Source organism: Ursus americanus, chromosome 34, assembly GCF_024610735.1.
Source record: "Ursus americanus isolate L20-20 chromosome 34, mUrsAme1.1.p, whole genome shotgun sequence".
Taxonomy (NCBI): Eukaryota; Metazoa; Chordata; class Mammalia; order Carnivora; family Ursidae; genus Ursus; species Ursus americanus.
Genome location: NC_142160.1, coordinates 6,536,425 through 6,560,658, shown reverse-complemented (window position 1 = coordinate 6,560,658; position 24,234 = coordinate 6,536,425). Strand labels below are relative to the sequence as shown.

Below are 24,234 nucleotides of genomic sequence, written 5' to 3'. Positions count from 1 at the left end.
ACCAATTGAATTAGCAAACCACAAACAGTAAAAAATCAAAATAAAACTTGATGTATTATTTAAAGTACACTAGTTTCTAGACCTCCCAGGTTCACACAATATGTTATTTTTTTAAAACCGGGTCTTTACAAGAGACACCAGCCTTAAGTTATACAAAAGAGATTTTTAACCCCAATTAGTTAGTGTCCTTTGTTGATATTATTCTGCTTTTTCTGACCGACAATAATGAATAACCCACAAGCGCTAATGAATAACTAAGTCCCTTTGTCTCCAAGGACAGCAGAGCCCAACAAAAAATGTCAGAGGCCCTAAAGTAAAATAAAAAACCTTTACAATGAAAATCTTCCCAATTATATAGTCCTACGGGTACTGCAAATGTGGAATTGTCTTAAATATTTAAATAGCTGTGTCAAATGTGCTTAAAGTGGGGATCATAAAGCTGATTTCCCAGATGCTTTGAAAAATGCATTTCTACCAGTCTCATTACGATTCATAGCTGTTGAACAGGAAGTAGTGAGAAATGCCACTATTGGTACCATATAACCGAGATTCCGTACTCGCCAATGCTCGCAGGGCCTGGAAGCTGCCAACTGTGGCGCACCCCCCACGCTCACTCCGCGGCTCCAATAAACACAAACATCCTCATCTCAGTACATGAAACATTTACAGGTAGTAAAAAATCATTCCTAAAACTAATTTCTACTATCCTAGAAACGTAAAGCTAAAAGTAACTCCTTACTAACACGTGCGCAATGAGGAAGCCTGCGGAAGAACTCTGCAATGTATTTTAACTGGAACTCATTACCTTCTGAGCGATTTCCTAACTCTGTCCACACGTAGGGCCTACAAGCAAAGACACCCCAGAGTCAATAAAAACATGCTTTCATCCAGCTTTCCAAGTATTTCCCACCAAAACGGACCCAAGTCTTTTGGGAAAATGGCTGATTCCAGGTATGGGGCAGGGAAGTACTAGCAGGCCTGGAATATCTTGTTTGGTGTGAAAGCAAGGAAGTGCTTAATGGGAACATATCAAAAGGACACTGGGACAGGCTTGAAGGGGCTCCCACCTGCCAAATCTGGGACAATTTGAGCATCAAAAAGAACAGTGATGGTAATGAATTATGGCACAGGGACTTTTTAAAAAGAATACATGAGGTCTGTAGTGATTCTCAAAAAAAGGAGAAACAGAAGTTCTTCTTTCCAGAAGAATATCAACTAAAAAACACAGAAGGAATACTGGAATGAGAAAATCACCGTTATACAGTTAATAACGTAGTAACTGATTCAGACAAGCATCATTGGTGGAGAGCGAGATATTTGCATAAGATTACATATAATTTTGAAAGGGAAAGTGTCCACATGCAGAGATCCTGGTGACACCACCTTAGCCAGACGATCAAAAGCAGCATTGCAAATACCAGGACAAATGAGCATTCAGTGCTCCCAGTATATATAATCCACAAATAACCTATGCGGTACTCCTGCCAAAAATGTTTAACCCGAACCTATTCATGAGTAAATGATTAGATGAACCAAGTTGTGAGACAAGACAACCAGCCTGAACTCTAAAATAGCAACATATTTTGTCATGAAACACAAAGAAAAGACAGCAGTAGAGGGCCATTCTAGAAAAAAAGGAGACTAAAGAGACATGACAACCAAATATAATGCAGGGTTCTTTTTTTTCCCTTTTTTTTAAGTAGGCTCCATGCTTAGCGTGGAGCCCAAACAGGCGCTCGAACTCACAAACGTGAAATGGAGACCTGACCGAGATCAAAAATCGGACACTTCACCAACTGAGCCACCAGGAGCCCCGTAATGCAGGATTCTTGACTGGATCCTGAATCAAAAGAAAGGAGTAGCTACAGAGGACACGTGGGGGAAAGTAGTATGAGAAGTGAAATAAAATATAAAATAATATTATAAAAATTAATTTGAATCAGAATTTAAATATGTATTACATTTTAAGATATAACTCTATATAAGCAATACTGTTGTATCAAAGTTAAATTCCTTGGTTATGATTCATGTACTCTGGTTGTACAACATGAAAGATACCTGCTTAGCAATTGGGGGGTGAAGTGTCAGTATGTCTGCAACTTACTTATACGTGGTTCAATATCCTTGAGAGAGAAAAAGGTAGCAAATGCTAAAAAGTGAAATAAAATATAAAAGAACATAGTACAAAGCAAGATAAAATCTAACTTTTTTTATAAAGATAAATTCAGGAACAAAGAATGAGTTTCATTTACAAGTGAGTTATGTATGGTTGACTAAGTACGGATAGTTGGGCGAGGCTCCTGGGAAAGCCGATTAAAGGGCGTCGATTTAGAGGGAGTTGTCCCTTTCATCCTCTGCCTTTTGTCCTTCCTTCCTCCTTCACTCTTCTCAGAAGACAGACTCCACGGCAGGAGCAGGAGTGGGGGAAAGGCGAGGGGAAGCTCCATGATCCTGGGCCTGACATCCCTGAGCTTCCAACCATTAGCAGCATCACCGACCCTGGGCTGCACTTTGTGTGAGAAAAATTAACTCCTGTGACACAGGTTCCCAAATGTTCTCAGTTCATGGCATTCTTAGCGTCTCAGTATTTTTGCATGCTGCCCCTAGGCCAAGAGGAACAACTAACACTACCCTTTATTAAGTATTTAGGTACCAACAACTTAATACTATTTAGGTACTAACAACCTATTAGCTGTTGGAAAAAAAATAATTTACATAAATTAAGAATAAAAGTATTTTTACTTCATTCTGAAGTAACCCGTATAACTGATGGGATGTGCATTCCAACCGTGCCCTCTACTACTTCAGCTCTTGGAATCAGATTGGATATCACCACCCTCAGCTCCCATGCCACACTGATTTCACTTAGAACTTGCTTGTCTTTATTATTGTGATAAAATACATACCAGAAAATTTCCCATCTTACCCAATTTTTTTATCTTAAAGTTTATTTATTTATTGAAGTAATCTCTACACCCCACATGGGGCTCAAACTCAGGACCCCAAGATCAAGACTCACACACTTCTCCAACTGAGCCAGCCAGGTGCCCCTGATCTTAACCATTTTCAAAGTGCATATTAAGTACATTCACACTGCTGCGCAACCATCACCACCATGCATCTCCAGAACTCTTCATCTTCCCGAACTGAAACTCCATTCCCATTCAACTCTAATTTCCCATGCTCCCCTCCCTCCAGTCCACAGCAAACACCGTTCTACTTTTTGTCTCTATGATTTCACTCTTCTAGGAACCTTGTATAAGAGGAATCGTTCAATATCTGTCCTTTCGTGCCTGGCATAATTCATTTCACATAAAGTCTTCAAGGTTCATCCACGTTGTAGCGTATGTCAGACTGTCCTTCCTTCTTAAGGCTAAATACTATTCCAATGTAGGTATAAGACAAACATAATTTTTATCCATTCATCTGCCTACACTTGGATTGCTTCCACCTTTTGGCCTACAGAGTACTAGCTTTTTCATTACAACTACCGAAAGTGGAGCTTTGCAAAGATATGACATCACTAAAAGGTTGTAGTGCAATCTGACGTTGAAACTGTGAACCTCCCCAAGCCAGCAGTTCTCCTGGTGTCTAAAAGATGCCACAAGTCCTTCTGTTTCCTTCAAAATAAAAATTATCCCATGGTTACCCCTGAGTTTGCTGTGGTACTCCAGTGTCCTCAGCACACTATTGGAGAACTATGCCCCATGATGTGAAAACCACTGTTTTTTGAGTTTTCAGTTGAGTAGAACTCAATCCTTAATTAAGTAACATAAACACTACAATCAAATTTGTATTTCTCATGAGGCTCCCACTGGAGATTTCTCCAGTCTTCAAGTCAGATATCTGTCTGTGTGGCAATCCTTAAATGACATATTTTCTGTACGTAGTTTCCACTGGATTCCTGAGAGATGGTACAATCACCTTCAAGGCTTAGAAAATGTATTTTCTTAGCCATCATGTAAACTGTGCTTGGCCCCAAAGCAATGGTACCCCACTATGATGGTTGGTTTTATATGTGAACTTGAGTAGCTCATGAGGTGCCCAGATACTTGGCCAACTACCATTCTGGATGTTTCTGTGAGTGTTTTCAGAGGCGATTTACATTAAATCAGTAGACTGAGTAGAACAGATTGCTCTTCCTAATGTGGATAGGCCTCACCCAATCAGTTGAAGGCCTGAATAGAACGAAAGGCTGACCTTCCACCAAGTAAGAAAGAATTCTTCCCTGAATGACTGCTTTCAGACTGGGACATCCGCTTTTTCCTGCTTTTGGACTCAAACTGAAACGTCAGTTCGTCCTGGGTCTCAAGCCTGCTGTCTTTCAGAAGGAACTATATACCATTGCCTCTCCTAGTTCCAGGCCATCAGACTCACGCTAGACTGACACCATGAGCAAGCCTGGGTCTTCAGCTTGCTGACTCGTCTCCCGTATCATGGGAACTGTCAGCCTCCGTAATCTATTCTGATACAGGTACACACACAGGGACAGGTACACATTCAGGCATAGATATATTTCCTGTTGGTTCTGTTTCTCTAGAGAACCTTAACCAATACACCCACAGTCACAGGTCTTCTGGTCCCTATCCCTGTGGGTCAGGGCACTGTCGGTAATGCATGACAAAAGCCTGAGAGAGATGTCAACTTCAATTTTACCACATCAACCCATCACATGATCCCCCAAGGTTAAAACCCTTGCACAGCTTGCCAGGGTGCTCAAGATAGATCCAAACTCCTTGGCATCTCCTCCATAACCGTCATCTGGCCTCTGCTTATTCCTCCCCAGTCTTGTCTCTTACCACAGTCTCTACACCCCCAATGTGGAAGCAGGCAGAGGTTAGTGAAACACACCATGATCTCTCCCTTTCAGGTTTTGAGGGTGATTTTCTGTCTATCCAGAATAAGTTCCAGACAGCCCCCCCCACCCCCACACACACACAGACATACAATTTGCATAATTGCGAGGCTAGTTCCTTATCTTTCAGGTGTCTGCCTAGATATCCTACTCTCCTCCCAGATCCATTTACCAAGCATCAGCTGAGAACCCTGCAAATGTTGCCCTATTGCCGTCAGTGTATCCCTACCAGAGCCCTAACTGTACTTTATTTTAATTACCCATTAATTTGTCTGAATTCTCCTAACTCCTTGAGGGCCAGAAGTACATTTTATTAGCTACTGTATCCCCAGAACAGTGGCTCACCTATAACACATGCTCAATAATTATCTGTTGAATACATGACTGGATGAAGTTCAAACAGTCGTTGATCACCATTCTCAACTGGTTGCTGGCTTAGCTTAGGAACTGTCAACCAAGACCTGAAAGGGATATATTCAGCCACTGCTGGCACCATCCAGAGTGGTATCCAAGCTGCAAGGCCAGAGGGGATAACAATACAGTTATCCTCAACCCTTAATCCATGCGCATGCTCACCCCCCAACCATGCAGATCCAGAACAGGCACTGTAAGCTTGGAAGCTGAGCAAGGAGCCAGAAAGGTAGAAAGAGGAGAACCGGGGACAGCACTAATTTTTACAAGGGTTCCAAGATGTATTAACCTTGACAGTTCACTATCCCTGAATTACCGGGAGCATAATTTTTTTAAAAACTATGAATATAATTATAACCACTTCTGGTCACCATCAAAGTAATATCCCCAAACTCCTTACCCGTGGCAATGCTGAAGTTATTTATTCCTTCTAGCCCTTAGCTCCCTTATCAGTTAATCAACAATAGCATACAACTCAGGGCTGTTGTGAAGAATAACTGAGATTATATACTGGAAGCACTCAATACAGTGCCTGACGCACACTCAGTTATGACATACTAAACAGAAGTTATTAATATTATCAGCATTAATAATGCCAGCCAGGATTCAACACACGTATATGTGATGAAAGCAAGCTACACACAGTTCATTAGACAAGCAAGCACTGAAAGATTTTACTGGGCCTCAGCCCCTGAAAATCCACACAAACGAGCCTGACGTTGTAGCTTGCCATGCCATGAACGCAGCAAACTGACAATGATAGAGCTATTTGGATGCACCCCCAAGGAAAGTTTTTCCTACACTTATACTAAATATCAGTAGGTCTAGGAAATAAAACAATCTAAAACCAAACCTAAACCAAAATAAAAAAATAAGAAAAGAAAAAAAGCTACATATATACCTTTTTATAGTTTAAGGTTTTATAGTTTTTCTTAATCTGCCCATTTATACCATGCAGAGGAATACAAAGGCACTAAAAAAACTTTTAGGATACAAATAATTATTCATCTGAACTGGGTGAGTTATGAGTTAACTGGATGAATCCCTATTCAGGCTGCTAGTAATTTTATTTGATTGTGTACACATTTAATACAAACATTTAAAACCAGATGCTAAAAATACCTAACAGTGTATATAATTGTGCTATTTTACATAACAAAGCTATATTTCACATGATACATACTCTTCCTTTTTCTAGCCCAAATACACATTTCATGTGCAATATTACTCATTAAGTCAACATCAGTTACTAGAGAGAGTATGTCATTTGAATAATTTGCTATTCTCCAACAATTATTCCATGATTTAAAATTTACATTATTCAAACGCTACTGAATTAAAAACACATTTGTTCTGCATTTCAAATTAACCAAGTTTTCTAGTTTTCCACAAGCCCAAAAATACATCCTTTCATTATTCTCTTCTAGCTTCCTTCCCTTTTATCACCAGCTGTATTTCAAAACTTAGGGGTTCTGCTCTTGGAATAATTTTTTATCATTTCTATGTACTAATTCCTCACTTTATTGGCTGTTAAGCTTTCTCCCTTTTTATTCTTTGCTTTCCAAACCTTTCTTCTAGCATCTGACCTACGTGATGACGGCTCTGGCCACCCCTCTCCGTCATGGCCCAGGGAATCAGTCCCTCTGTGCATCCCAAGGGTAGGGTCTTGCTAAACCAGCTCTTTCCTGCCCCATCACCACCCACCCTCACTCCCTGGTTCTCATCTCTCTGTCTCGCCCTCTACTCTGCTTCACAGTCCCATGAAGTATCACGTTTACCACTGTGGCCTCCTCACCCTCCCACACATGTACACATCCATCCCCTCACCAAGGAAGCAACAGATCATCCTGAGACCATCAGCTTTGACCCTGACATTCAATCATGAGTTTTCCGTAAGATTTGCTAACAGAGAAGGATCTGGAGAGGAGGAAAAAAAAACTGTTTCCACTTTTAAAAGATCCCAGAAAGACAATCCTACCTTTCCCAGGATTTGGAGGAAAAGGACTTCCAAACTCCTGCTGCTTTGGCTTTAAAGTGTGTGGCCCTGACATGCCTCCAGCCTGGGTGACCTGGAATCGTGGCTTCCCATTGGTGAGCACTTGTCTCCTGGGGCTCAAGGCGGGCAGATGGAGGGGGCTCTCGGCCATGTTGCTCTGAGGAGCCATCCCTCCTCCCGAGGGCATCTTGAGATGGAGGCTGTTAGCAAGGCTTCCGATGGCAGGGCTCGCTGTGCTGCCACAGGACGTGGGGCCAGGAGTCCCAGAGTGGGCTCGGATGGGAGGAATGTGTTGGCCACTGACCATCCCAGGCCCCTGTGGGGTTCCTGATGTCCGGTGGAGACTCATGCTGCATGACCTTCCATTCATTCTGAAAAAACCTGTGGCCAGGATGGTCAAATATCCAATGGCACTAATGACTCCTTTCAGGCAAAGTCCAATAAGTTATCCATGGTGTGGGTTATTAGCCTGTTTAAAAAAATAAATGCAGGCATTTTTAAAAGTAAAAATGAAAATAAGTCACAGTGAGTTTTCAACCTGTGTAGCATTCATATCAGGAAGAAAAGAAGCACTCTTAGCAAAACGGCCTTTGATGTAAAGCAGGGTCATCAAACACATGGTTCACTGGCAGGCACTCTCCCCCCCCTGCATTCACGGTACACATGGATTATGGATCACTGTATTGTTTTGTTTGCCACTGAGCCCTTCTCGATACAGTGCTCTTGGCAACTACAACCCATCAACTGGTGCCAGCTTGCAAAATGAAACTTATTTTGCTCCCTAGAGAATCTGTCCATACTAGTTCTCTTCTGCTACAGTGAGTCTTGGGAAACCCAAAGCATTACCTTCTTGAGCTATGAGACCAATGCTCCAAAGTTTCTAGTAAACAAGCAAAAGGCTGACATGGCCTCTAAATGAGACTATGAGGATATTAAACCACCTTTAATTTTTACCATAAAAGCAAATTTTTCACAGCCCCTCGACTTACAAAAGGTAAAAATAGGGGTCTGAGATTCTCACAAAGACGTCATATATCCACATACCCAAATACTCAGAGCAGCATCAGAGTCTTGGTTCCATAATGATTCTGAGTTATGGGGATAGAAACAGAATCAACATCACTATACTCTCACCTTCTATTAAGATCCTAGAAAAGGAAAATTCTGTGCAAAACACTTTACAGAAAGCATAACGAAAGAAGAGCCCTTCTTAAGTATGTTCACCATACACCACACACAGTAAATCAGCCATAGTGCCACAAACATCGCTCCATCTGCCATCCTAGGACTCCCTTCCTCAAGTGGCAAAGAGAGAACCAACGGTACTGCTATGACCACGGGACATCATAATGTCAGTACTCTCTGGTTACAAATCTTTAGGAAAGGCCCTTCCCTCCCTTAACCAACAGCTCCCCAAAATGTACATAGACTCACGGAAGTGACAAAGCATCACTACTCCAAATGACTGACAGAGTCACACTCTGTTCTTTTACACAGATATGATTGTCATGAAAAGAAGCCAAAGCTGAACAAATACAGGAGACACGACTGGTGCAAAGCAGTAGTGGTCAGATGTTCTCAACTGGATGATTCCTAATTTGTATGATCCACTCAATCTCTTAGGCAATTATTTCCAACCAACTCCCGAACAAATGGCTCCATCCGCCATTAGGGACAGAACATCACAGAGGGAAAACTCTCTGTGAGGAGGGTTTTTTTTCTTCTTTATCCTTATAGAAAATCAAAAGTCAAGCACTAATTCTGCCCTCTGCAAAGTTTACTGTGTGTGCCCAAATGCTGAGAAACTTCAAAAATTACTAATACAACATTGGGAATGTTTTCCTCATTTTTACCAATTCTCTACTTTATTAAGAATTCTATCAGTCTGTCACATTTCATACTGCCACACCATCCATTCCTGAGAAACGCTCCGAGGTCCAGCTCCTGCCCTTCTCTGCACTACAGGCACCAAGAATGGACAAGGAAACCCAGCCCAGCCAAACCTTATCACTTAAGTTGTTTAATGGAACAATCGGAAATGAACCCTAGTATCAAACTGGTTGTAAGATTTTGGTTTTTCACACTGGAAAAATCTCAATGCCTTTCCTGCTGTGTCCCTTTAAGAACTCCAGTGTATTCTCAGCTGGTCTGTTGAGTTGTGGGTCTGTTGACTGTGAGCAAGAATCATTTCATGTCTCTATGCTTTGCCAGAGGATGTTGGCCATCTCTTCTCCACTCCTTCATAAAACAGTGTTTTCTGAGTACTCTGAACCCTACAGAAGACAGCACTTATTTAGCACCAACCAAAATAAATTAGTAAGTATATATGTTGTATTGGCAATTTGTTGAAAATGAGGAATCATCCAACATGACTGGCACTATGAGTCACCATGAGTCCATGTGACAAGTGTCTGTAGGTTTGTAGACTAAGCCTACTCGCAAGTTTTTAAAAACAAAGGAGTCTTTTTTGGCAGCAAGATCATACACAAGCAGGAATTCTCATCAAAGATCTGGATAAAAACACATAAGTAGGTACTTAGCATTAGGTTAGATCGTGAAGAAGGTGAGTTTGCAAGAAAAATAATTAACATGCTTGGAGTTAATTAAGTATCAGACACTCATACCAGCCTGTCAAACTGGACTTACATTTTACTTTATTTTATTTATAAACTGCACTCCTGTTTTAAATAGCTTTGGGTTGAAAATAACAACAACGATAACAAAAATGCACTTAAATTTTATTACTAAAAAGGCAACAACCAGAAAGTAAAGTGATTAATGCCATAAAGAAACTCCAGTAAGGCAATGGCATATAAGCTAAGAAAACCAGCCTCAAGACAAAAATAAAATAAACTCTAAGTGAAAATATGCTTAAAAACCAAGTTTTCATACTAATTATGCCAACAGATTTTTCAAACATTAGAGACTAGAATTTAAAAATCAATTTTATCTATCGGTATTATAGTATTTTATCTACTTTTTTTTTTTAGCAAGGCCATATGATCATTTATAATCCTAAGTCCATGTGATAACAAAAAAGGAATAAACTGCTAACTTTTAAGAAAGACGCATCCTTATTGAGTCAGAGTGTCAGGACACCTGAGTTCTACCCCTGGCAAATCATTTATAACTTCTCTGGACTTACAGATGTCATCCATAAAACAAGGAAGTTGATGATAATCACTACAGTCTCTTGAAATTCTGATCCTCCCGATAATTAAGATAAGGAAGATTATCAAAAATATCCACTTAAGATGATCAAGGATAAATATGTAGATTTTATACCTATGGCACTTAAATCAAGAGGACTTGGTAGACATGGAAGCAAAAATAGTAATCTTCATCCAGTCCATCAAAGCAAGAGCTGATTGAAGGTTCTCACGCCAGCAATGTGTTGAAAGACATCACTTACTTAAAAAATGGACCTCAGGATTAAATTTGCCTACACTCTGCCAAAAAGCGAAATCACAACTATCAATATCAAAACCTAACTGGTAGGATTCCACTGGCGTATTCAAGCGGCACCTGGGTAGTGCGGTCGGTTGAGCGCCCAACCCTTGATTTCGGCTCAGGTCATGATCTCAAGGTAGTGAGATCAAGCCCCACATCTGGCTCCACTCTCTGTGGGGAGTCTGCTTGAGATTCTCCCTCTCCCTCAGCCCCTCCCCTCCTCCGTTTGTATGCTTTCTCTCTTAAAACAAAAACAAAAACAAAATTTGTTCAGATTCTCCAGAATTACTTTCTCCTCCACCCTCTACCCACTGCCTACCCCAAGCTGTCAACAGAAAAAAGAGAAGAAAAAGAAAAACAAGGAACATCCGGAAATACAAATTTAGGGTACTCTGGATCCGACATATTGATACATTTAGAGTTTTAACGCTCTGTCCATTCTAACAATGAAAATATTCATTCTGTCAAATGAGTCAACATGAGTTAATAAATCTTTCCTGTTGACCACTTCTGAACTCCTAAAACACACTCCTCTAAGTCAGGTCAGAAAGGAAATTACTTAACTCCTAAGGAAACTGAGGCACAAAACCATTTAATAATTTCACTGGTTTTCTGGAAAAGCTATGACTTTGAGCAAAATACAAAATCATGACTCTACCATCTACTCAAGGCTCCAGGCACTGTGTCTCAGATTCAAAGATCCAACAAGTGAAAAGCAATTTAACTCAACCATTCAAGAAAATCCCAAAAACATGAGTTCCATAATGCCTATTTACAGCCAAAAGCCGTTTCTTAGTAAATATCATTAATAAACTCATCTAGAGTCATAATTCATCTGATGAGCCAGTTAATTATTAATTTTCATACATCATTTCATTTCCTTAGGCTACATTTAGCCTTTGTTACATTTTCCATTCCTTATGCCACAAGCATTTCTTACCCTGCATAGAAAACCTGATAATGAGACACAAAATGCTGGTCAACAAACAAAAATGCTCCTGAGCTGCTGCTTTTATATACATCCAAGCCATCTAAAATAGGGTTTTCATCGATTCTTTTTATTTTTTCCCCTTCAGGTTAATGATTCTATAATTTCATTAACTGCCTTTTCAACATCGCTGCCTTGATCATTAATAGACCCCAGCTATTCCCCTGCGCTTCTCTTGGTTACGGCTTTTGTAGCCAGAAGAATATAGAAATGAAAAGCCTATTGACAGATAATATAAGTTATTCTCATGCACGGCTGCAGTGAGAAGCACATTTTGCAATTCAATCAAGGACAGATAGAGCTGAATGTTCTTAGATCCCAGGAGTTCATTTTAATCAGCAGAATGTACCTTGTCCTAACACAGGTGACTGACTCCTCAGAAAAGATTGTATAAACAAAAACCAATCGTGTAAGTCATTTTATTGGCAACAATATAAACACGGCTATATTAGATGAAACCAATAAATCAAAATTATTCTTGTCCACAATTTTAACAAGAGGAAAGTGCAAACATGTGCCTGTGAAACTGGAGGATATTATAGAGGAAATGCACTGGATGTGTACAATCTCGTTTCTCTAAATTGAAAGGGAGGATACTATGCTATGATAAAGTAACCCACAACAAAGTGGAGTTGATCATTTCTGTGATTTCATAACTTTATTCAGTGAGACTGACAGAGTCACAGACTTTACAACAGAAGTTACACGGAAACAGGGCTGGGTGGGATATTTCCATAGTAGTGAGACATCAAGCACAAACTTATGATGGAGGATACACCCGGTAGGTACCACATATAGAATATAGAGTCATGTAGGCACTGCCCAGGTCTGCTGTCAGGAATGCTAAGAATATTAACATACTTATTCTGAAGATTATTTAAGCAATATAATCACCAATAAGATAAAACTTTATAAATCAAAGAGGTTTAGTGCTGAGTTACATCAATTACAAATATGAAGACAAATTACTATTCCCTCCAGAGATTCAAGACCATTCTTTCAAAGACCACTCGGAAAAGATAATAAAACGCACTTTATGGATCCCATCTAATAGAGTCCCTGACTGTCTTATCTGTGGATTTCAACCCTTAGCTATCTAGAAATATACATATTATAATTTTTTTATTTTTGTGTTTTATAAAATTTTCTCAATGAAAATAATCTTCCCTAAGTAGGGAGTAAAACATCTGGCAGTGCCCTTTTAAATTTAAATTAATGTCTATGATAAGCCAAATGCAGGTAGTAAATATGGACAAAGGAGAGAAAGGCAAGAGGAAAGAGGAAGAGGAACTGAAGTAGGAGAAAAAGAAATTATCAAGTCCAATTCAGGAATCTATTCTCTAAATTAGTCAATCCTAACTTAAAAATCAAAGCAGAATTGAGAACCCTTCACACAAAGCCAGTGATTACAGACTGCTAGAAGAAATTCTGAATCTTCAGGAAAATACTACTGGAGGGCAATATTAAAATTTCAGTAACCTCTCTTAGAATCCGTTCGCCATACTTCGATCCGTCTATACAACTCTCAGACCCTCCTAGCTTACTTAATGTCACGACTTTTGGTAGTAATTATGTACAAATGTTTCATTTACTTTGCCTCAATCATTAACTCATCAATGAGTACAGAAAGTTCTAGAAATCTGTGATTCTATCACAAATGGCAAGGGAGAGGGGAATAATTAAGACTGTAAGAAATCACGCAAAATAACAATGAACTTGGAACCAAAAAGATTTTTAAGACAAACATAGGTATGTTCAGAAAGGTAACCATGTTGTGGCCCTAAGTTCCCTAGATCCATGTGTAACAAAGGGCTCTTTCTAAAGCAGTGTTTCTCAAACTGGTTGCAATCAATGGTAGGCCCTGAAATCAATTATTCAATGGCAAAAGTGTTTTTTAATGAGACAGAACTGACTAGAACAAAATAGAAGCTACCAAAATACATCAACTGTATTAATGGTTAAGTATGTTCTGTTTCAGTTAACTTGAGGGTGCACGTGTCTGTATATCTTCAATGTATACAGTGTATACTGAATAAGATGAAAAGTATGTTTTATGGTGAGTTACAGTCAAAAAGCTACAAAAGCAACTGTTACGAAAGCATTTAGACTATTTGCCTGCCGAGGCACCTAACGAAAAGAAAAGCTGCAGGTATAGACAGAGTTGAACAGCCAAAGTAAAATAAATATCAAAATACAGCTATAATGAGCAAAGGATCTAAAAGTTCATCATTTTTAGCTTTATAAAACATAAGGATTCACCAGTACAAGGCTATCCTCCTATCACTGCTATCTTTCACTGTGCATTTGACTCAGTAAATACCACTCAATCACTGTGCTCTATAAACATCAAAAATCAACCAACTTACAGAATTAGAATCAAAATGACCCACAATTATAGTGATTCCCCATTGCAGAAGGTAGAGGATCTTCCCTGAAAGAGAATTTCCTTCTTACAATGCTAAATGGGGACAAGTTTAAATTAACACATAACTGCCTTTGAGAACTGAGTTTTTCAAAATGTGTTCTTAATATGAGTTAACCATCAGATCTTATGAAGAGGAATTTGAAATGGAAAAATGAACACATTCCTTATGATGTCACCACTGAATTAATTACCTGAATTGCAAAGAGGGAACTCCACACGGCCATGGTTTGAGACACAAAGGCCTCTTCAGAAATATAAAAGAAGAGTAACTGGCTGGAGATTTTTCTTTCAAAAGCAAAACAAAACAAAACCACCAGCCTCATACGAGGAGATACATATGCAGTAAAATATGGCAAATACAAAGTGCATTCTTTGTCATTTTTTGTACAGATGACTACTTGGTCCATATGAACAACTATTTACAAAGTTAAAGATCACACTTTTTTCCAAAAGGTAATAAATAACTACTTATGGGAGATTCTAGAAATAAAATTGAATTCATCACTCATTAAACCAAATATTCAAGCATATTAAAGTATCCCACATCACATGTATAATTGAGTGATTTCTTTCCTTCAAAATAGTTATTGCTTAAAGTGACCAATAAAACTATTTTTAGTGTTGATAGACAAAAGTTTTACAGAAGTTAAATTACGTTCACTGACATCACTGCAGAAGTATGAACATTCACAACAATGACTAGGCCTTAACCAACATGACAACGCATTTATTGAAAGAAAAGAAAAGAAAAGAAAAGAAAAGAAAAGAAAAGAAAAGAAAAGAAAAGAAAAGAAAAGAAAAGAAAAGAAAAGAAAAGAAAAGAAAAAAGAAAACACCAACACGAATGACTCAGTCAAGTTACAGAAAGAGGTGGAATCCACTGGTCATGCTGGAAAGGTTGGGAAAACATTAATCCATTTCTTCACACACAAGAATAACAAGAATTCATACACAGCTTGGCATCTGGTTAGTTTTCTGTGTACAGTATTCAGCAGGCCTAGAAATGGAACTTCAGGAATAACTGATATTTAGAAAATCTCATCTTGAAGAAGAAAAAGAAAGGAAGAAAGCCTGATCTCTTTGCCGAGGCGCCCAGTACAGGGTCTGATCTGGAGCTGTAACCCTATCTGCCCATCTGCCGTGCAGCAAGACTTGCTGCACCTGAAGGAATGTGCAGTCGTTCCCGAGCTTGGCCTTGAGGAGATCACATCAGACCAGAATGGCCCCATCAGCTCTCTTCGTTTCAAGTCTGCTCTCAATCACTTACAGCTCTCATGATTCCAGTTTTACAGACAAATCCCCTGATTTTGTTCCCATAGTGGAACACGATTCGATCCTTGTTTCTGCTCATCCTACAATATTGCCTTAGAGTCCACATGGGTGGTCTTTCCCCTTCTCCCTTCTTCCCCCCCCCCTTTCCCTAAATCCAGATCCTACTTACCCTCCAGGTCCACCCCAAATACCCACTTTAGGCATTCCCTGAGCCTCTCTTTAACATCTGTATCTATTTGCAAATGGTTAGAATTACACTACTATATATAGTTCATGGAATTACAAAATATTAAATGAGATCGAGCATGTTACATGCTTAGCACAGTGCCTGGCACATAGAAGGACCCAATAAATGTTAACTGTTTTACTCGAAATACCTCTCTTGTAACATTCGTAACTTTCTACATTGCCTTATGGTTATTTGTCTGTGTTTTATCTCCTTGCCTAAATTCTAATTATGTTACCTTTAGGGGCCCTGTCTAATTTACCTTTCAACTGTCACCAGTCCTTATATGTATATAGATGGTTTTACATTATACCTATACATTTATATTTTTCACACTACATGTATTATACATGTACAGATTTTTATATTACATTTATGTATTACATGCATTTATTGTACTCATACTTATACTGTACTACTCATTTATACTGAAAACTGGGACCAATGAAATATACAGTTATGTGTTTATATCCTATACTTGTCATGTATTGCCCAAATAACTACAGGACAATAAGGTGCAACTGTATGATCACACATCCTGCGCTCTGTGTCTGGTAGAGCCAGTTAAATCACAGTTGCATCTTCCCTAGTTTACTCCTCTCCCTGACAGGAAAAAGTAGCACAGACACTACAGCACTCTTCTGAGCAGAAACATTATTCTGGCCTCTGTCATGCTGTACTCACAAAGAATGAAAAATCCTAGCTAAAAGCTGCAAAACACACACAGTCATTTCAGTACTGAGACCAGGCACTTCTTTTGTTTCAGGGGTTGGTGGCCCTAACAGAGGGGCTGTCAAATGCATCTGGAGCCATCACGAAGGAAGGAGCTCCTCGGCATTCTCCTTGCTCATCCCACACTGGCTTCATGCTGGATGCTGGACGTTTCACTTTTGTCTGCTGTCCCCCTATCAGACTGTCATTAGCATAGAAAATACAACTTCTGTTTTGTCAGTGTTTTCTTTAATTCTATCATATTAAGTAATGCCTGACCAACTAACTTCTGCAAGCTAAACTATTCCCACCATGTTTAAAAGGAAATCCAAATTCTTTGACCCACTAGAAGGTTGTTACATCAGTGAAAGAAGCCAGACCCAAGAGTACAGTTTGAATTATTCCACTCACATAAGGTATTTTTAAAAACAGGCAAGATTACTATGTCTGTTAGAAGTCAAGGCAGTGGTTCCTTTTGGGGGGAAAATAGTGAGTGGAAGGGTGTACGAGACGTGTGTGGAGTGTCGGTAATGTTCTATTTCTTGATGCCAGTTAATCAGTTGTATTTAGCTCATGAAAATTCATCAAGCTTAAGGTATGTGTACTTTTCTGTATGGATATTTTATTTCAGCTCAATAAAAAATTTGGGTTTTGTGTCAAGTCTGCCTGAAGTAAATGGAAAACTTGGAAAACTTGGAAAATTTGGAACTTGGGCATCTTTTTATCAAACTACATGTTAGGGTCATTTAAAGATTTTGTTGCATGTCTCATCCTCCAGGGATGAGTAAGGCAGCACAGATTTCCTATGCTCCATTTATTTATTTTTTATTTTATTTTCAATCCTAATTGAGTCTATGAGGCAACCAAACTTAGTGAAAAGTCCCGTATTTGCACCTTCTTTATAATATCCTCTACAGAAAATAATTAGAGAAACACAGAAAATGACTTCTCCAGGGACGAGAATGTTCACAGGATGCCACTTCCTGAATTATCTCCTTCAAGAAGTACTTCATCTCTATTCAGGAAGAATTACAAATTAACATTCCAACTCCAGAGATCAATACCTTCAATATGAGAGGGACAAAAGTGAAAAGAATGTCCCCAGGCTTAATTCACTAGCAAGAAAGAACACTCAGAGAAAAAAAGACTGAGAACACTCAGCTCTTTTGAAACAATGGAAAGACCACTTTCTGCTATATGAATGAAGACAGGGCTGGTACAAAACATTAGTTTGCTATTATTTCACCTCTCCAACCTGCCTATTTGGGCCCAATAAGATTTTCACCCACTAGCTGAACCCTGGAGTCCACCCTACCCCACCCCCCAAAAATTTGCTCTTCCTATTTGGAAGGATTATCACTTCCAAGCAAATCAACAGACCCCAGGTATTCAATCTCTGACAAACCAATCACTCTTAAGGAACTTGGGTAGAATCTGGGATCAGAGAAAAAATGCCCTCTCACAACTGGCCTAAGCTGAAGCAGGAAGAGAGGGAGTTACAGCAGCACTCAGACTGAACTACTCACTCAAGAACTGCTGAGTCCTCTGAGCAACAAAGGAAAAGAACTCAACTACCAATAAGGAAAAGTGTTTTGGAAGGAACAGCAGGTCTAGTAGGGCTGCCATAGACAACCAGTGAAAACATCTGAAAATTGGAGTGCATTTACATGTGATCCCTAACCTTCCACATGTTCCCAGCTGCAACAACAACATGTAATATCACACACTCCTGTCTCTACATGGCTGCAAGCTGTCCCCCAACCTTTGTGTGGGCAGATCCTTTTTCTGCAAACCTTCGCAGGCTGCACTAAGCACTTCACTAAGGAAGGAAAATTAGAGGAGGAAGAGGAGGAGGAATGGGAGGATTAAAACCAATCAAATCAATTTTATACCCCCCCCCAAAAAAAAGCTTCTCAGTTTAGTGTAAAAGGGTAGTCTAATGGAGAACGTGACACAGGGGAAAACGGATGTCTGGCTAACTCCCAAGGCAGAAACCATGACTCATCAAAGTTTTCAGTGGGGACATAAGGAGACTTCACATTTGTCTTGAGTTCACCTTCATGCCAAGAAATGCTCTCTGCACTGGAAACTGGGAAACTTGACTATGTGCCTGGCATCTGTGACAACTGGCTATGAAGGCTTGGACAAAACCCTAAAAGTCTATGGGTCTCGGTTTCCTCATCCACAGGTGATCGCCAAGGTCCCTTCTAGCTTTTACAGTCCATACTTGATATTCGCAGTTCCCATATCCTAAAGGGAATTGGTCCGCTGGGGGGAGCTGCAGTATATCCCTCTCCTCACGAACTCCAACACCCCACCCCACCCCCCACCCCGGCCCAAATTCTGGGGAGATACTGATGTTCTCGAAGTAGGTGGGGAGAGGGTGCAAAGCCCTTTTCTCCGTAAAAGGGGTGGCAATTGCGAGAGTCCAGTCCCAAAAGCCGCTGCTCCCTGCCATTGCGGAAGTACCCTCCACCCCCAGCCCCGGGTTTAGATGCTCCAGAGATGAGGGCCTCGGAGAACCCCGGGAAGCCTAGCAGGGGAGTGAAGAATACAGAGCAGAGGGGCGGGAGGGGGGGGGGAGGGCTCTCCAGGGCAGGAGGAGGGCTTGAGAGATCGGGAGAGGTGCTGGGAACCCGCCGGGCAGGGAGATGATCCTGGAGCAGGGCAGCGCAGGAGAAGGGCAGCCCTTATCAGTTCCCGAACCCCCTGGCTTGGCCCGTGGAGGTCGGGGCGAGCCACTAGGCTCCCCAGTGGGGAGCGAGGGGCAGGTCTGAGGGCGGGGGCCACAGGGCCCGGCTGGGGCGCGCTGTTGCGACCCCGTCACTCGCCGGCCGCTTCTGACCCTAACCCTCCGCCCGGTCCGCGAGCTAGCGCAGCAAAACAAAACAAACTCGTGCCGGTTTCCTGTTGTGCAACCCAGTCCTGAGTTAGTCGGGCCGAAAGGGCGCCGCCGCTGGCCCGCTGCTGGGAAACCCAAGCGGCGGGGACCAGCGCGCTGCCCTTCCCTGCCCGAGGGGGGATTCCCGGGCAGCCGCGGCCCGGAGCTTCCACCAAGCTAGTGTCCTAACCCTCAGGTCTCCTTTCGCTTCTTGCCTCCCAAACACCCCCCAACAAGTCAAAGGCGCGACCCGCGAAGCCAGAAACAACCTTTCCCAAAGCTTCTTCCTCCAGGTACCTAATTGAATCATCCATAGGATGACAAATCCGTCAGGGCCAAGTTTTCCAGACACTTGGGTAACTTCCTCGTCTCCGAGGTGACTTGTCAGCTCCAGTGAGTAACTTGGAAGTGTCGCTTAGGGCAAGGTGTGTGTCTAGGAGAGAGCCGGCTGCTCACTCACGCTTTCCAGAGAGCAGCCCGGACCGACTTCAAAATACACACAGGGTCATTTACAGGGACTGGAGCCGCGAGCAGGACAGAGCGCCTGAGACTGAGACATTTTCCAAACAGTGCTGACATTTTGTCGGGCCCCATAAAAATGTAAACGCAAAGTGACGAACCCGGTGGGGAGTGTGAGCGTCTGAGTATGTCTGCCCATTTTGCGGCGTGGGAGGTGATAGTTATAGACCTGGTGGCTGCGGGTCACTGAACCCCTCCCAGAGACAAGCGAAGTACCCCCAACCCAAGGACCTTCGGAGCAATGGGGACATTGTCTTTGGCGAGGTGCAAGAGTGCAAAACAGCCTTAGCTGTGCTCCACAAACACGTGGAACTGGAAAACGCAACTACAGCCCCGTGTGCGCGCGCGGGACCTCACGTCACCCTATCAATTCCCTCTTCTCCAAAGTTTCCCTTCAGTGGGGACTCCTGGGTGGCGTGCAGGACCATGCCCGTGCGTCCTGTAACTTGCCTTGATTGTGTGGCCCTCTGGCTCCTGTTGTTTAAAAGAAAAACCAAAAACAAGAACTCTTCCTAATTAAAGAAACTTTAATTCCCTGTTGATTTCCTTTTTGTCCTCTACACTCCTCGGTAGTCTTAGGCAACTGACAACAACAGGGCTTGATTCCTAATCCAGGGTTGCTAGCTCAACAAACAGAGCTTTTAGAAAATCTGGGGCTGGGGGTGCGCTTAGCCTTAAACCCGCGCGAACGCCACTGGCTCAGCGTGGAAAACTATTTCTAATCCCCTAGTTTGTGTCTCTGAGCGTTAACTCCCCCACACTCTCAAGCGCCGGTTTCTCCCGTCTCTCGCCTGCGAGCAAAGTTCCTATGGTATCCACTTACCAGGTAACCCGGATTTCCACAACAAAGCCAGGCGTGCGGGTCCCTTCCCCGGCCAGCCTGCGAGTGACAGCGGCGGCCAGCACTGGCGAGGAGTAACTTGGGGCTCCGGCCCTTCAGCGCGCTCCACGGGTTCTGCCTCCTTCGGAAATGAAAACTCCCATCCAAGCCGGGGGACGGAGCGCGGAAACCCGGCCCAAGTGCCGTGTGTGTGCGCGCGCGTGTGCGAGGGCAGCGGCGGCAGGGGGAGGAGGAGGCAGAAGGGGGGTGGCTGGACCCTCTGCATCAGCTCATTCTCCCCCCACAGATACACATACACACGCAAATGTTTTTAAAAAGTTGAGTTTCGACTTTGTTCCTCGCCTGTCCTGCTCATCCTCGCCCTGGGCCGGGGGATGTGTCTGGGGGCCAGTGCGGGATGCTGGCTAATTGCTTTCAGCGGGTTCCGTTGGGGGAGCGCCGGTGCGAGCCTGGACGGCTGCAGGCGGGCGTGGTGGGGGGGCGGTGCGGGGAGGGGCAACGGTATCTGCCCTGGCGCTGGTGCCCTTGTGCGCCGCGCTCTGGGCTGCAGGGGCGGCGCAGTGTGGACGCCGCTGCAGGGGGAGGGAGGAGGGAGGGATAGAAAGGAGGCAGGCGGGGAGGCGGCCCCTCGAGGAGTGTGGATGTGTGTTCGGCCGCAAGGGCCGGCCTGTAGCCAGCTGCTTCCTGAGTGTGAGCGCTGGAGGGGGAGGGGGGAGAGAGTGGGGGCGGGCTCCCTGGTCACCAGGCTGGCCAATTCGAGGGCTGCGCTCACGGCTCCTGTCTCCCTGTCCACGCATTCACACACACACTCCTTCCCGTGTGCCAGCGAGGTTAGGAACTCCAGCACAGGGTAGCAGCAGGGAGACACTTTGCCTTCTTTCGTGGGCCTTATTTGTCGAATTGGTTTTTTTTAACATGAAAAAGCATCAGTGTTTTGATAGGATCTGATGTCAAACAGTAAAGAACAAGTGAAAAAAAAAATACCCAGTAGTAAAATTCAGAGAGAGAAAAACTTTTTTAAAAGTGGGAAATGGCAAAAGAGTCTTTCTAATATACAGGACTAGATGAACATAACTTCAAAAATGGTTAAAAGCAGCGAGGTTGCCTTTGGCATCTCTTCTAAGTATAAGCAGAAGAGAAATGGAAATGCTACCTATATAAAATTCTAAACACAGACTTTAGGAATGGAGGCACACTCCCTGCATGTATTGCGTCTATACAGTGGTACTCGCTCCTTAAACATTCAACACCCTCACCTTCATACCCCACGTAGGCTGTGACCCCAGCCCTTCTGCTTGGCTTGCTCAGAGCCCTCAAGAGGTTGTCCCCAAAAAGCCAGCTGTTAGTGTTCCCCCACATGTACTGCTACAGATGCCCAGACTTCCATCTTGAGAATCAATGTATATAATACACAAATACCCTCCAGTTAGGCCTTTCTATAGTGACGCTCAGAATTCACCAATCCTGGGGCGCCTGTGTGGCTCAGTCGGTGAAGCATCTGATTCTTGATTTCGGCTTAGGTCAGGATCTCGGGCTCATGAGGTGGAACCCAACTGAATCTCTACACTGGGTGTGGAGCCTAATTAAGATTCATTTTCTCCCACTCTGTCTCCCCATCTCTTAAAAAAAAAAAAATTCCCCCAGTCCTTATATTCTATTCTAGGGCTTCCACTCAATTATAAATTAGCAATCCTAGAAGCCCTCAAGTACACAAATGACTCGCCCCCAAAAAGCCAAACAGTTGTTGATAATTTTCATTTATCTTACTTCAGAAAGAATATTACTAGAGTGGGTCTGTATCCAAGATATTGACATCACACAAAAAAGTCCGTTTTCACAATACTTATGTCTTGTTATGGTCTGCTTTTCAAGACTCCCTTTAGGGAAGGCATTTTTTCCCTCTCCTAAAGACACAAACTCATCAGGATATTAATCAACAGAATATCTGTCAGCAGAAGTGGAGGGAGGGAAATAAATTTATAAGTGCTTAGGATATGTCATTCTGTCAATTTTCCAGTTTCTCTCTCTGTTCTTCATCTCCTTTTAAATACAAGTATCCAAGTCCAAGATGGCAATAGATGGGTTCAACCACACACAAGAAAAGGCTCATAAAATGAAGCATGCAGCAACATCACAAAAACAAAGAAACCAAGTGGTGGAAGTTGCTATGACTATTCCACTGCGGCTAGTTATTGCAACATGCCTGACATTCACAGAAAAACTCTTCCTCATTAACTCCAGCCTTCAGGAACAGAGCAAGATGGGAACACTGACCCTTTAATGTGTCTCAGGAAATTCTCTTCATCCAGACTCTTGTACTGTACACAGGACTCCCCAGAAACAAGACGAGCCTGGGTGGAAGCTCAAAAAACCAATCTACCATCCCTCAAATATCATTCTAAATACGATGGTTTTCATGCATGGAATGATATCCTAGGGGCTTGAAGAAGCTTCCAAAACTTCCCACTTGATAGGAATAGCTTAGCTGGAAGAGAAAAATATTGTGCTACACCCTACTTTAATCAATGGCTCATGGAAATACAACACTAGGAAAACTATGAGTCATCAACCTGGAGATCCCCAAAATTCTCTTCACTTAGAAGAGCCCTAGGGCTGGAAGGCCATTTTTTTGGGGGGTGGGATTTTCATGAGCCTCTAACATTCGCAAGACCTTTACCACTAAATAGGTATAGTACTTCACTTGACTTTTTGTGTGTGTGGCCAGGAATGTAGATCTGCAATGTCCTTACGTTCCATGGGATATAGTAAAAATGCAGCATTGCCAATAAAACCCTGTAGTGACTCAGAATGAGATCTGCACCTCTTCTAGGCTGAATTGGTCAGCAGGGGTGAGGGAGGGGAGAGTAAGAAATGGTGGGAAAGGAAACCGTGTAGTTCAGAAATGACATTTTCCCTTCCCCATAAGCTCTCCATCATGCTTAGGAATCACACCCTGGCAGCCTCTCAGCCAGAGGTGGGAACTGCAGTCTTGATGCTATCTTCCCCCTCTGGAACCTTCGGTTGTGTGTATCTCAACCGCTGACTCAGGCAGCTGATTCAGCGGACAGAACCCTGCAGCCAGCTCAAGTCCAGTTCTCACTCACTGGAGAAATATTCAGTGAGGACCTACTCTGTCCCAGGACGGGGGGTAAAGGAATGAACACTCGTAGGCATTGCACAAGGGAAGAGGTCACAGAAAGCATGTTGCCCAGTGCCTGGGATGTAGCAAACCCTCAAGAACTGATGGCTCTGCGTCTAGTAACTTACCCCAGCAAGCGTATGAACAGCCGTTGGTGGTCTCCTACTGGGAAGCAAGGAAGCTGAAGCTCAGGGAAGAGTCACAGAGAGGGAGAGGCAGCACTAGGTTTGCCAGTCTTGAAGCCCCAAGTCCTTGCAACACTGCTATCCTACAAAGTAATAGCGCGTGTTTTTTGAATGTGTGCAAAGTATACTGCAAGTGTATAGAATGCAATGCATCTTGTGATGGGTGTCAGATAAAGGGGCGGGCATCGTTTCCTACCACACACCACATGCAGTGGCTTGGCTGTTTCAGCCGGACTTTAAAGAAGGGGTGGAGAGGGGCACCTGGGTGGCGCAGTCATTAAGCGTCTGCCTTCGGCTCAGGGCGTGATCCCGGTGTTGTGGGATCGAGCCCCACA

The 24,234-nt window shown here is 42.6% G+C and overlaps 1 protein-coding gene across 7 annotated transcripts in view; it reads right to left on the bottom strand.

The window, feature by feature from the left end:
* The window catches only part of GLIS3 (GLIS family zinc finger 3), a 619,421-nt gene that overhangs the window by 421,052 nt on the left and 174,135 nt on the right, over nt 1–24,234 (bottom strand). For 3 of the 7 annotated variants that reach the window (XM_087858807.1, XM_087858808.1, XM_045772457.2), the window contains one exon: nt 7,245–7,731. In XM_087858807.1, the coding sequence (XP_087714933.1) occupies nt 7,245–7,632 (388 nt within the window). In that variant the 5' untranslated portion in view covers nt 7,633–7,731. The other 4 variants (XM_087858809.1, XM_045772456.2, XM_045772455.2 and 1 more) reach the window with 3 other exon arrangements.